The sequence below is a fragment of the Didymosphaeria variabile genome (assembly GCF_027946475.1).
Source record: "Didymosphaeria variabile strain IMI 356815 chromosome Unknown scaffold_5, whole genome shotgun sequence".
Classification (NCBI taxonomy): domain Eukaryota; kingdom Fungi; phylum Ascomycota; class Dothideomycetes; order Pleosporales; family Didymosphaeriaceae; genus Didymosphaeria; species Didymosphaeria variabile.
This window is the reverse complement of record NW_026611624.1, coordinates 637,525-650,767: the sequence shown is the minus strand read 5'-3', so window position 1 is coordinate 650,767 and position 13,243 is coordinate 637,525. Positions and strand designations below refer to the sequence as shown.

At 53.7% G+C, this 13,243-nt stretch overlaps 5 protein-coding genes across 5 annotated transcripts; 3 read left to right on the top strand and 2 right to left on the bottom strand.

Annotated features, from left to right (window-relative positions):
• Nucleotides 1-3,231: 3,231 nt before the first annotated feature.
• Nucleotides 3,232-5,576, top strand: GSH1 (glutamate--cysteine ligase; the record flags this gene model as incomplete). Its single annotated transcript, XM_056215437.1, has 7 exons — nucleotides 3,232-3,242; nucleotides 3,291-3,363; nucleotides 3,419-3,484; nucleotides 3,535-3,683; nucleotides 3,732-3,860; nucleotides 3,913-4,495; nucleotides 4,554-5,576. 7 exons carry the CDS (start codon nucleotides 3,232-3,234, stop codon nucleotides 5,574-5,576), a joined length of 2,034 nt encoding a protein of 677 aa, XP_056069684.1.
• A 643-nt stretch (nucleotides 5,577-6,219) lies between these two features.
• N0V89_006666 (uncharacterized protein) lies at nucleotides 6,220-7,026 on the bottom strand (the record flags this gene model as incomplete). The annotated part of the gene is made up of 1 exon (XM_056215436.1): nucleotides 6,220-7,026. One exon carries the CDS (start codon nucleotides 7,024-7,026, stop codon nucleotides 6,220-6,222), a length of 807 nt encoding a protein of 268 aa, XP_056069683.1.
• Nucleotides 7,027-7,561: 535 nt separating this feature from the next.
• On the top strand, nucleotides 7,562-8,419 carry N0V89_006665 (uncharacterized protein; the record flags this gene model as incomplete). The annotated part of the gene is made up of 1 exon (XM_056215435.1): nucleotides 7,562-8,419. The coding sequence occupies one exon, from the start codon at nucleotides 7,562-7,564 to the stop codon at nucleotides 8,417-8,419; it is 858 nt and encodes a 285-aa protein (XP_056069682.1).
• A 431-nt stretch (nucleotides 8,420-8,850) lies between these two features.
• Nucleotides 8,851-9,558, top strand: N0V89_006664 (uncharacterized protein; the record flags this gene model as incomplete). The annotated part of the gene is made up of 1 exon (XM_056215434.1): nucleotides 8,851-9,558. The coding sequence occupies one exon, from the start codon at nucleotides 8,851-8,853 to the stop codon at nucleotides 9,556-9,558; it is 708 nt and encodes a 235-aa protein (XP_056069681.1).
• A 2,167-nt stretch (nucleotides 9,559-11,725) lies between these two features.
• Nucleotides 11,726-12,714, bottom strand: N0V89_006663 (uncharacterized protein; the record flags this gene model as incomplete). The annotated part of the gene is made up of 3 exons (XM_056215433.1): nucleotides 11,726-11,803; nucleotides 11,996-12,595; nucleotides 12,670-12,714. The coding sequence occupies 3 exons, from the start codon at nucleotides 12,712-12,714 to the stop codon at nucleotides 11,726-11,728; spliced, it is 723 nt and encodes a 240-aa protein (XP_056069680.1).
• Between the last annotated feature and the right edge of the window lie 529 nt (nucleotides 12,715-13,243).

Here is a 13,243-nt window from a genome sequence, read left to right as displayed (position 1 = left end):
TTTTGCTTTTGCTTTTTTCTCCCGCTGCAGGGCGACGCTACACAGCGATAGCGAGTGATAGCACCGACTGCGCGTTCTCACAGCAAAGCGGTCACAGCATCTTGCCTTGCATGGCATGCCTTTGCTTTTACGAAGCTCGCTCGTTCGCTCGCGGGTTTTTCCGCTTTCAGAACTGTATTCCATATTCCATGCAAGACGGCGCATCGCAGGGCAGCTTCGGAAGCACTGCGATGGATTGTCTCGGAGCGTCGTCCAGCGGAGATGTGATTCGCCGGACGACCTCCCCGGAAGTCTAGTCTGGCGTGAGGGCTGCTAACAACATTTTACATTCTACGGTGCGGGCCTACTATCTATCTATCTATCTATTCTATTCTATTTCGTCTAGGACGCTATCCCCAGATTCTTCGATCGACCCCGCAGCACGTCCGCCCATCTGTCTATCTACTCTACCCTCCCTCGCCTTCCCTCCCTTCTCTTCTCTTCCCTTCCCCAACGCCAACGTCCCTCCCCCTCGTGCTCGCCCCTTCACAGCCGGCGACTGACGGCGACCTCGCCCACCCCGGGATCCCCGTCGCACAACCCTCGCTTCCCCTTCCGCATTCGCGCAACGCCGCGTGTGCGCCGTGCGGCGTTGCGTTGCGCTGCTGCACCGCGCTGCGGCGCACAGGAGGCCCGCTCGCTCAGATCGGCGGACTGCGCTGACGAGATCTATCGCTGTTGCACCGCCGGCGGCGCGGGGAGGCTGCGGCGTCTGATCTGATGCTGATCCTCCCTACTACGAGGCTGCTACGACGTGACGTTCGAAAACTCCCCAGCGGGGGTGGTACGGGCTTGTCTCGTGAGGCGTGGGCGGAGACGGGGAGGGTGGGGGCGAGGAGTTGGGTTGATTTGCGTTGCGGGTGAGGTGAGGGGAAAAGGACGGAGGTGGGTGGTCGGGCTGGGATGGGAATGGCACGTGGTGTATTTCCCGCGAGGGGTGTAGACGTTACGTAGTTGGAGTCGTACCGAGGGGGTGGGCCGCTACCTTTGGGTTTGTGCAAGGCAGATTATCGAAAATGCTGTCGTGGCAGGGCGAGAGGTTGGGTTACTAGGGAATATCACGGTTGCGGCCGGAGATGCGGGCACGAGGATGACTTTAGAGGCTATGCGAGGATATCTCCTGCTGTGTCTTCACGGGGACGCGTCAATCGTGCGAGTCATGTTGAGATAAGGTTCAGATGTTGTTGTTGGCGTTCCTTGCGTGTGGAGGTCTGACGACATTCATCGAACGGATTCTCGAAACGGTGATCTTGCCGCAATTTGTTTCTTTTCTCGTTACGAATGACTGTGACGATCTGGCTCTCGAAGGTGCATCTAGATCTTAATTGCCACTGCATCGGGATAACGTTGGCCTAGGATCGTCGACATGGACCTCAGGTCTTGGTGTTGGTGCGGCTGAACTATCCCAGACCCCGACTACACTCCACCAATGGAGCAATAAGTGAGTCCCGCAACTCAGTCAACCAGCTCGATGCCCAAATTTCTTCAAATGACGCAATAGCCCGCATGGCAGGCTTCGTTTCCGCCTCAATGACACCGGAACGGCCCCATGGTGGGAGCGGGCCGTGAAATAGCATCGTGTATACGAGAGAGCGTCGGGAGCTAGAAGGTGCCAACGCGTAGATCGATTTCTGGAACGACGCCACTATTAGAATAAGCAGTAGCGAATTAATTGCTGCCAGGGCAGGAGTTTTCGTATACTGCTTGGTCGTTTTCGTGATACGTTGGGTAGTATCAAAGGCTTTCAGCCTGATACTACAGCGCTACCCTCTCGCCGTTTTTATTTCTTAGTGTCTCTTGACGCGGAATGTTGGTCGTTGTAGGCTCTTGGGTGCGGACAAAGCGAGTGAAAAGAAGGCGGATGAGGTAGCCTTGATTGACGATTCCTACGAGACAGCGACAGTGAAGGTCTGTGAATAGCTTCGGTAATCGAGAAGGTCCAGTGAAACAATCCTGAGCCCTCACACCCATGGAGTATCGTGAGTATCACATATTGCATTGTTATCTCCTTCACCATGAAGCTCTTCGCCACCCTGTCTTCTTCTCGCAGCCTCATGAGTATCTGCGCTCATGACCAGGCACTCTAGCAGCACGTGTGGAACTAGGTGTTTTTGTCGAAGAGCAGCTGGTAGCAGCCGCTGACGGGGATGGACTATGGTTTTCCGTAACACAAGACCCATGTATCCATCTGTGGTGTCGGTAAAATGTCTACGCTAATTGTTAGCTTCGGTCAGATGTCGTCGACTGTCTCTACATGTTAGTAAGAGCTACAGATGACGTGTGCAGTGCAAAGAAAACGGCGTGGTCGCACTGCTCTTCTCAGATGATGGCCCCACGTAACGCCAGATCGATAATCACAGATTGGCTGCGGTGCGACCGACGCGGAGCCACGCCCGATAGCGTTCACTGTGGTTATGAGCGCTCAACACAATATGCCCCACCCCACAGCGATATATCTCTTTTTCGAGGCGACTCAGACCTGCATGGCCCTGCAGCTGTCTTCGCTTGCGGCAGGCACGCATTGGTGCCGAAAGGCCAACCAGAGAGCGCTCAGAAACGAGCATGCAGCTTCTAGCGGGACGGGCGCTTCTGGTCCATTCGCGTCCACAGGCTCTGTCGGAGAGCAGCGCACGTGGGGAAGCGAAAGTGACGGGACAGGCTCAAGCGATTCCGGTGTATACGCGCTGCTGCTGTGATGCCCGAAGCGCCGTCACCGGCATCGTCCCACGTCGCGCATGGCCTGGAGGAGAGCAGAGGACATCTGTCGGGCTTCCGACGCGGCGGGCGGCTCCTCGTTTACACGCAGCGAAAGCGGAAAGCGCGAGCGGGCGCCCTCGGGTCCTGCCACATGCTTTACTCAGCGGGGTTAGTTGGTCCACGGGTCCTCACATGCACCCGCTCATTACTAATCCAGTCCCTCTACTCATCACCCCTATGTCGGCACCTAAAATCGCCATTCTATAGCAGCTGTGCCTTTACACCTTCTATCACACCGATCACCAGGGCGCAGCACGTAACCGCTCCTCCGCGGCGCGTCTGAACTTTGCAGTCCTGCGCTGTTGGTACCCCGCTAAACTTAGATTTCTGCAGTACGCCCCGAGTCTTCCTCAAGATCCTAGGGGACAGCCCACCACTCACAGATCCCCATTCTGTACGGGACGGGAACTTGGCCTTCACACACGCCGTTTGGGAATGGGGCTGCTGTGAGACCGTGCACCACCGCATTGATATGCTAGCTAACGGCACGCAAGCGCTTTGGGAACCCCGCTGGAGTGGCCAGAGGCCAAAAAGGTCGCCAGTAAAGTCCGATCCTGGGGTATCGAAGTACGTGCATTGCACTGGATGCGGCACATTTGGAGCAATACATTGACGTGTCCAGCAACTCCTTGCTATTTGGGGAAACGCCAAGGGCAAAGAGAGGGCAGCATTGCTCTGGGGTGACGAGGTGCGATCTGGTCCTTCAGTCGTGCGACCTGTGACTGATGGAATCACCAGATCGAATATCTTGTCGTGTGCTACGATGAGCAGAACCGCAAGGTCCGTCTGTCGCTGCGACAAGCCGACATTCTCGCCGCGCTAGCAAACGACGAGAAGCTGCTGCAAGAAGGCGGCGGCGTCCCTGATGTGCAAAGAGGCCCTGTCAAGTGAGAATCGGCGCCCCCAAATGTTACTCGCATCATTGACATCGTAAGGGAGGCCGAGACTACCGCCCCTGTCTTTCATCCCGAGTTCGGCCGCTTCATGCTGGAAGCCACCCCTGGAAAGCCATGGGGTATCGGTTTCAAAGACCTACTCGATGTTGAACCCAACATGAAGTGGAGGTAACATTTTGACTCGCTTAACATGCCCCGAAGCAGCACTGATCTGCTGCAGACGAACAATAGCCAGAGAACACATGGAGAAAACCGAGTATCCAATCACTCTGACCACCTTTCCACGGCTCGGCTCGCCTGACTGCATAGTGCCATCGTACCCTGCATCCGGCCCGAAGCTACGATCTCAGTATGTACCCGATGAGATCGCTAACCCGCATATTCGCTTCCCGACCTTGGCAGCCAACATCCGCTGGCGAAGAGGCAGGAAAGTTGAGATCAATGTACCTGTTTTCAGAGACGAGAAGACCCAATGGCCCTTCAAAGATCCCACTGTGAATTATGACCTCCATCAATGGCCTGAGGATGACGATGTTCGCAATGGCGCTGCCAAGGACAACCACATCTACATGGATGCCATGGCGTTTGGTATGGGAAGCTGCTGCCTGCAGATAACATTCCAAGCCAAGAACATTCAAGAGGGTCGCACGATGTACGATCAGCTGAGCCCTCTTGGCCCAATCTTGCTTGCATTGACGGCTGCGACACCGATCTATAAGGGTTTCCTCGCTGACACTGATGTTCGATGGAATCAAATCAGTCGAGCAGTAGACGATCGAACACCAGAAGAGCTTGGCGAGAAGGTAAAGACAACCCCCAGAGTTTTCTCTGTCTGGTCTTCAAACACTAACAAGACCCTAGCCCCTCGAGAACGACAGATGGCGGCTGCCAAAGTCCCGCTATGCATCTAACTCAACATACATATCGCAGGATCCACGCCTAAGGCGCGAGTACCTCGATCCAGATCTGGTGGTCGATGAAGACATCAAGAAGCGCCTAGTGGAAGGCGGCATGGACGACCTCCTTGCCACACACTTCGCGCATCTCTTCATCCGCGACCCCATCGTCGTCTTCGCTGAAGATCTCGAAACACTGGACCTCTCCAAAGCCGACCATTTCGAAAACCTCCAATCCACCAACTGGCAACACATGCGTTTCAAGCCACCCCCGCCCAACTCCGACATGGGCTGGCGCGTCGAGTTCCGCCCCATGGAAATCCAAATCACCGACTTCGAAAACGCCGCCTTCAGCATCTTCATCGTCCTCATCACGCGCGCAATCCTAAGCTTCAACCTAAACTTCTACCTCCCCATCCAGCGCGTAACAGAGAACATGGAAACCGCTCACAAGCGCGACGCCCTGTCGACCGAGAAATTCTGGTTCCGCAAGAACCCCTTTGGCTCGCACTCACACTCGACGGGGACGTCCACTCCCGCCGAAGGCAGCCGCCCGCCCACGCCCTTCGGCCCCGTTGAAGACGAATACGAGCAGATGACCATCAATGAAGTCATCAACGGCCAGACGTCCGCCGACAGTGGCAAGGACTGCTTCCCGGGTCTGATCCCCCTCGTAGAGAGCTACCTCGACAGCATGAACGTCGACGTCGAGACGCGCTGCGAGCTTGCTCGGTACCTGGATTTGATCCGCAAGCGCGCGGACGGGACGTACTGGACGGCGGCGAAGTGGATTCGGCATTTTGTGCAGAGCCATCCAAAGTATGAGAAGGATAGCGTGGTTGGGGAGGAGATCACGTTCGATCTTGTGAAGGCGGCGGAGCAAATTACGAGGGAGGAGGAGGGATGGGCTTGGGTGGGAGATGTTGGGGCGGAAAAGGTGAGGACGTTGCGGCAGGGATGGAGGGGGAGGACGGGTGTGTTTGCATAGCGGGTGGGTAGCATTGGGAAGAGTATTTGCATGCTGGACTATACAAAAGATACAGGAATTGCATTGTGCCTGCTTCGCGAGTTCGACTCTTTCCTCCTTCAATTTAGTGCGTCTGGGCGTGAATGTTGGGCTGTTTAGAAGTTGCTCTATCGTTTTTCCTTCTGTAGCGCAGAACGAGATTTAAGGGCCTAGTCTTGTGAGACTGGTACGACATACGATGCTCCTTTGAAGCGACTAGAAAGAAAGCTACGACAAGGAGCTCGTGACGTGCTTGTTATAGAAGGAGGAATGATGGGGGCAGAGATGATCGTATAAGCCCTCATATCAGTGGCATGGCACGGAGCAACCATACGCAGTGTTGTGTGGGGCATGCTTCGAGAGCAGTGGTTCGGTACATGAAAGGTGTGTGGTAAAAGCATGCCCAGGGTGAGACAGGTCTATCTCAATCATTGAATACTATTCGGAAGTATAACTTCTTGGCAAAAATATGACTACTGTGCTACGAAAATCTGGTCTCAAGGATACATTGTGAGAGCATATATCTGTAGTGGTATCATATCCAAAATCTTGAAAGTGGACACCTCAACACCCACCGCCAAACTCCTTCTTGAGCGACTCGTGTCAGGAAATAGCCCAGTATGAATCAGTTCTCGGGGCCGGTCGCCGCCGGTGCTTGTCCTTCTGCTGCTGTCTCCGGTTCCTTCGCAGGCTGAACAACGCCAGGACGTAAGTCATCCCCCTGAACCTTCTCATTCTCATTCAACCTCAGACTCAATTGCTCAAGCCTCTCCTGAAGCGCCTTCTCCGTCTCGAGGTACCTCTTCTCGAACTCCTCGTCATCCTCAACCACTCCATCCTTCTCGTCCGGCGTCTGCGCAGTCGGCGTCTTATCAGCCTCCTTCTCCTCTTCAGTTTCCTGACCGGCCTGCGCGACTTTCGCTAGTAGTTTTCGGCGTTCTTGAGCCCTCTGGACCGCGGCCTCCAACCTCTTCAGACTGCTCTTCGGCCAGTACTCCCTATAGTCAAATGGCCCTTTACACGTCTTCGCCCCTTCGGGAAGCAGCACCCAAGAAATTTTGCTCTCAATGTACTCATGAACGTCAGGCTCCATAATCTCCGGCAGATCCAGAGTCCCCGTATTGATATCCGCCGTGACCGGCGTGATATCGCCGCTAGCCCAGAGTCTCGTGCCGCACGTGCCGCAAGAAGCGAGATGCCGGCTGATCCCATTCGGGCGGGCGACTCTGGTGATCTTGGGAGGCGTTTTCCCAATGGAGGAGATGAACTCGGCTTCTATAGTCGTAAAGCATGCGAAGACGGAGCCCGTGTGCTTATTGCAGTCCTGGCAGTGGCATGCGTGGCAGAACAAAGGCGCGCACTCTAGACGGTATCGCGTGGAGCCGCAGAAGCAGCCGCCGTGGATGGCGGGAAAGGGCTTTGTTTTCGACATTGTGGTGCTCAGGCTAGGTTTGATATGTAGGCTGGAAATGACTCTACGTCTCCAGGCGTTCACAGGCTGGTGCCAAGATGTTCAGGCGTTAGCGCGGATGACATCATCTGCTGAAACAGCAGCAGTTTATCATGAGAGAACCGCATATGGATAACTTTTCCGGTTCCTTCCTGTATTTTCGAAATATTCCCGTGATATGTCTTCAATGCTTCGAGATATCCGCACATATTCTTGACGAACTTCTGGCCTTAGCCTCGAGCAACGAGCTGACATCCCGAGGTCCGTCCTAACTCACGTGCAATGCCTCTGCAAGCACACAGTGGGCACGTATAGCCTCATTAATTGCACTTGGAGCCTTGTAGCAAATTCTCGTCAAAGTAGGCTTTCAGTTTACCACTGGTCCGTAAACCGCTTTAGCGCCACGGTCGCCTGACTGCTGCCTGAAGGAATGTCTGTGCCTTCTTGGCGTGCAGCGAATAAATGTCCACGATGACCACCGAAATGAACATCCAAAAAGCCCAAGACCCTTTTCAACATGGCTCCAGAACTCAGGCGTTCCAAGCGCAACCAAACCTCTTCGAAGACCGTGGAGCAAGCCACAAAGTCCATGCCCGAGGCAACCGCCAACGATGCGCCAACTGGTAGGAAACGTGGGCGCAAATTCATTGCAGCGGAAGATACTATAGAAGATGCTCCAACATCCAAAAAGCACAAAAGTCCTGAAGCCACCGAGTCTATCACAGAACATCTACCAACACGACCAAGGCCGCAAAATCAGCCTTTACCTCCATTTCTCGCACTCCCCCGCGAGCTTCGCGATGAAATATACAAGCACGTTCTAGAACACGACGGCTCTACAACTCTCAAATCCGGTTCCCGCAACATTGCCACCCGCTGCGGCCTCGTGGGAGTCAACAACCAGCTTTGCGAAGAGTTTCTCGATGCCATCCTCTTCCACGCTCCTGTCATAACGACCACAGTTCGGAACCACAACTTCGCTCATGTGGTCACCTTCCTCAACCGCCTATCGCAAGCCCAACTCACCCGGCTAAGCTCCCGGGGATCCAAAGCCGCAGAGCAAGACGACGCAAAGTCCAAACGCAAGATCCGCATTACAATATCGTACACCGCAGGTGCCAAAGATAGTCGTGCTCACCTCAATCGCTGGCTCGACAGGTTCGATGTCCCAGACAAGCGCGGGAAAGAGATTGAGTTCGAGTACCAAGGCGATGGAACTTATCACAATGGCGGGTACAAGCAGCGGCCGAGGACTAGGGCTACGGCGAGTGACAGGTGGAATGAGGAGGCGGCGAAGATTGGGAAGGCTGCTGCTAGGTCTGGGAGAGCTGGTGGTGGATGGGGCGGCTACTGCGCAAACTGGGATAGAACCTAAGAGTTGTAGCATTAAAGTCACAACGAAAAGCTTAGTGATAGAATGCCTGAAGTTATTGAAGCGTTCTGAACAAGGTTGTTGTGAAGCAGGGGTATTCATCTCCCGGATTGGAGGGCGCGCAATTTCCCACAAATAGAGGCACTGTCTACGAAGACTGCCTGCGCCTGTGAGCTGTTCCTGAACCACTTTAGGCAATTTTGCTCCTATAGGGCGACAGTACGATAACGCACAGATGCCGCGGCCTACATTTTCGCGTAGTCTAAATGAAAGCTTGTCAATATTGTCAATGTTAAGCATGGTAGTTCAGTGCACTCCCCTGCAATGATACTTTGATATATATTCAATCATTGCTCTGTCCAATTCTTCTGTTCGTCTTTCATTCGCTTCTCTCTGCAATCATCGCCCGTGTTCCATTCAAACCAACCCCCAAAATGCCCTCCCTCAAGCTCACCCTCCTCTCCGCCGCCGCGGCCCTCGCAACCGCAACCGCTAACGAATTCGGCCCCGCTTTCAGCACTGGACCCGTTTCCTCCGGAAACTTCATCCGCGAATCGACTTACACCATCGTCGTACCTCAGGCGCCCACCAGCTCATCCGACGACCTAGCCCTATGGATCGGCATGGGCACCTCAAGTAACGATCTGATTCAAACGATTGTCGACAACACGCCCCAAGACGGATGGACGACCTTCGCATATACGCTCGTTGGCGGGACCACACCCGTGTCTGACAAGCGGACGAAGACGACCGCAGGACACCAGATCGTTACGCACTGTAAGCCACTACTTGCATTCCATACCACGTCATTTCACCTGACGTATGAATCCACAGACAAATACAGCGACAGCACAAAGCAGTACACGCAAACCGTCCTCCTCGACGGCAAGCAAGTCTCCACGCTTTCCACTGCCAGCGGCCAAGCGCAGGGCTGGGGCACAGCTGTGGAGTGCCAGTCGAGCAAGTGCGGTACTGCGCCAGCGCATAAGTGGACGAATGCTACGATCGTCATGGATAAGGCGGATCCGAACTACATCAATACGCTGTATAAGAGTGGCGGGGCGACGGGCACTATGAAGACGGCGGATGGCGGGAAGACGTGGACTGTTGCTGAGATTTCGGTGCCGAGCTATACGTTCTAGAGATGGAGGAGGAGTGGGTGTAGGGTTTGTAACTTTCTTGTATATATTTGGTATTCATGGTCCTATTATCGTTTCTAGAAAAAACCTGTGCCGCTTCCCACAATGCTGGAATAGCTTGGGGGAGAGTATATATACTTTCTCGACACCCTAATTTGTCACATAGTGCTAGGTATGGTGGACTTATTAGTAGTAGTAAACGCTAGAACAGTGCTAACTAAGCAGTCCAATTAATTAGATAGTCGATAGGTTATGTACTCGCCCTAAAATCTACTCTAGCAGTGTGGGAGTGGGCACCTTTTCCGTAAGCACCTATACAGATGAAGACCACCCATGATTCCAACGATTCATAGGTCGTTGGTCATCCGCCCTACTTGAGCCGTGGTTATGGAAGAGCAAGTCGTAGTGACGCTTCTGAGGTTACACAAGGCTCGTATGTGCCTCAGGCAGCGACCAGGGTGCTCAGCAGCGGTGCCTAATACGAGACTGCGTCGACCAACACAGGACCGGGCTGTGTTGAGCTCAATGCATCCTTTTCGACCCCTCCCTTCACCTCTCACAAATCTCACATGGCGGCTCTCGCGACAGCCTCCAGCATTATCAGCATTGTTGGTCTCATTGATGTTGTCTCTCGCTTCACTATCGAGCTATGCTGCCTGATCAAGCAAGCTTCCTCTCGGCTCCGCAGTCTGCAGCCGAACTTCTCGCAGCTGTGCAGAGCCTTGCGACAGTGGTTGCGGAAGTGCGCGTTTGGGCGACGGACTACGAGCAATCTATGTTTGCACAGATAGACGGACAGGTTCTGTCGAGTCGGGTAAAATCCGTTCTTGATACTTGCAGTGAACAAATCGAAGGTTTGGCCCGAAAGCTAGTGGGTGCGCGTAACATCAAAAAGACCTGGCTGCAAAAGCTCACTGGTGGGGTTACTTTCGCCCTCAGTGAGGCTCAAACCCGGCACTCTGTGAGAATGGTGGTATATCATGGGCAGGCCTTGAGAGGTTTGATGCTTGTTCGTGCGGGGTGCGTCCATCAAATTCTGAACCTCAACTGCGACGCTTACTGATTGATCGCATCTAGGCACGATGCAATCGTCCTGCGCAACGAGATCGGCCAAATCAATATTAACCTCCAAAGCTTGGAGACGTCGATAAATACATCTCTCAATCACGGCCGAGCTGTTTGCACCTCTATGAGTTCAACCTTACAAAGCAATGAGTGCAATTCAGCGTCCATAGCGTCAATTCAAACCGTTCGAGCAGGTACCGACGCTGAAGGACTAGAGCTATCATCGCATTCCTTTCGCAAACATAGAGTGCAAAGGTCTGGTCAGCGTATCCCGAGTATATGCGCGAATTTGATCGACTTCCTCAACACACAACACAACACCTGGGTTGCTCAGAATTTGGGCTTCATTTACAGCTCCATCGCCGAATGGCACCGTTTGCGTCCGGACTCTCCCATAGGCTCTCTCAACCTGCAAGGGTCGTTTCTTTTGAAACGATCTCGGGAGGGGAATTATTCTGTCGCCCTGAATCATTCCCTAGCAGGGAACATTACTTTACCTCTAATGCTGATGAGGGAGAAGCTCGTCCAGATAATCAGAAAAATATGCAGGAGCTATGGAAAGCGGAGTCGTAATTTCCTTGCGAGACGCATCCCTTCAAAATTTCGTAAAGGCGGGCATAATCATGATCGGCGCTCCACTTTGGATTTCCAGTGGATGCTGGACAACATCAGTAACCTTATGAGCCAAGCGTACGCAGCCGCATACCTTGCCGAGAATAACGAAAACACGTCTGCCTCGCTTTCCAAGATTGACAATCGAAGCAATATTCAGAGAAAAAAGCACCAGCCTCCGATGTTCAGTAAGCGCCCACCGTTCTTCGATCAGAGAAGATCTATAGGGACACCCGGATGCATTACAACAAAGGTGGCGAGATTCCATTGCGGCCCTTTCATGCTTGATTTCTTCAGTTTCGCCTGTGTTATGAATCCATCTCTTTCCGACCAGCCTCAGGGGGTCTTCGCAGCTTTTCCACGTGTAAGCGTTACTACGTTGGCAGCATCTCAAAGCACTCACAGATAGTTTATATACACCCGCGACTGGGTTCTAGACCTAATTTCACTCTGCGATGACTAGTCATGACGATTACGCTTAACGTACCTACCCCTACAGCTTACTCCTCTCCTCCATCAACGAAACACCCACCTCCCTCTCTAACGCCCTCACCGCGGCCTTTGTTTCTCCCTAAAATGTATTAGCATTTATTCTCACATCCATACCTCCCCTTTTACTCAACTCACCAAATCAACCTTTATAGTCCTCAACCCCACCTCCCTCGCAAACTTCAAATTAACCCCAATATCATCCAAAAACACCACATCCCCGCCTCCACCCTCCCCAGCCCCTTCCCTTCCGAAACCTTCGACAGCTCCCCACCGCCAACCGATACGCCTCCGGATCCGGCTTCCTAACCCCAATATGCGCACTACTCAAATAAACATCAAACCAATCCGCGATATTCGCAGAATCTCCTTCCCACTCCGGCCGCCCATCGTATAAGACGCTCTTATCAAACAGCACCCCCTCGTCGTCCACAATCCCAGTCGGAAAATCCACAGTATTAGACAGCGCGCCTACAACCCACCGCCCCTCCCCCTTTCTCCGAAGCGCCTTAAGCGCAGGATACATCGCCCCATCCGGCCGTCGCGAATACCGCATCATCCGCCAGAACAGCTTCTTCGCGTCGATGCGCGGCACGGGGGGAACGTGCTCGCCCAGCAAGGAGGTCGTCCCGCTGTCGGCGTGCCCGCCGCCGCGCGCGCTCCAGCGGATCCAGTATGCGTGCCAGACGTCCGGGCGGGAGAGTTGCGCGGCGAAGGCGGCGAACCAGGCGTCGTTGAGGGGCGTGGCGCCGCGCTCGATGAGCTGCCATGCGCCGGTGGAGGGGGGGCCTTGCTGGATGGCGTGGTTGATGTAGCCGATTGGGATGCGGTTTTCGAGTTCGTAGTCGAGGATGGCTTGGAAGGGGGAGAGGACCTATGGACAATCCATTCGTTAGTAGTGTGTACGTTTATGCGCGAGTGTTGTTTTGGGGATTGAAGTGTACGTACCACTACGCCGCCGACATCGAATAATATAGCTTTTGGAGGCGCCATCATATAGATTGAAGAGTATTTACTTGTCGTCACCGAGTCATCACCATTATGAGAAAAGAGCCGCGGTGATATAGGTCGCGCATCGCGTCGTGGAGTGTGGGGAAGTGGTTTCCCGACCGGAGCCGAGGCACGACAGCCCTATGGTATCGATAAGATGCCGATTATCTGATGTCGGAGGTCTGACCTCGCTCCCGAAGCACGGTTATTATCTGATCGTAACATCACCGTGCAGTTCGAAGAGATACTGAAGCGAGGTATGATCATCGTCTATAGGCTATCGAGCCAACTCAACCGGATTATAATCATGGTATCAGTCATGAACTACAGACTGGCAAATCTGCCAGTCCTATCTATCCTTCAAATATGTAAAAACGTCCTGTTGGACGCGCACGAATTTAAAGAGTACGAGAAGAGTATGTGAGTAGTGTGGCACTTGCTGCCGTAAATCTTTCATGATATGCCCTCGACCAAACGATGTGGCTTTCATGAGACCGACCCAAACGCCGTAAATGTGCTGCGAATATGCTCG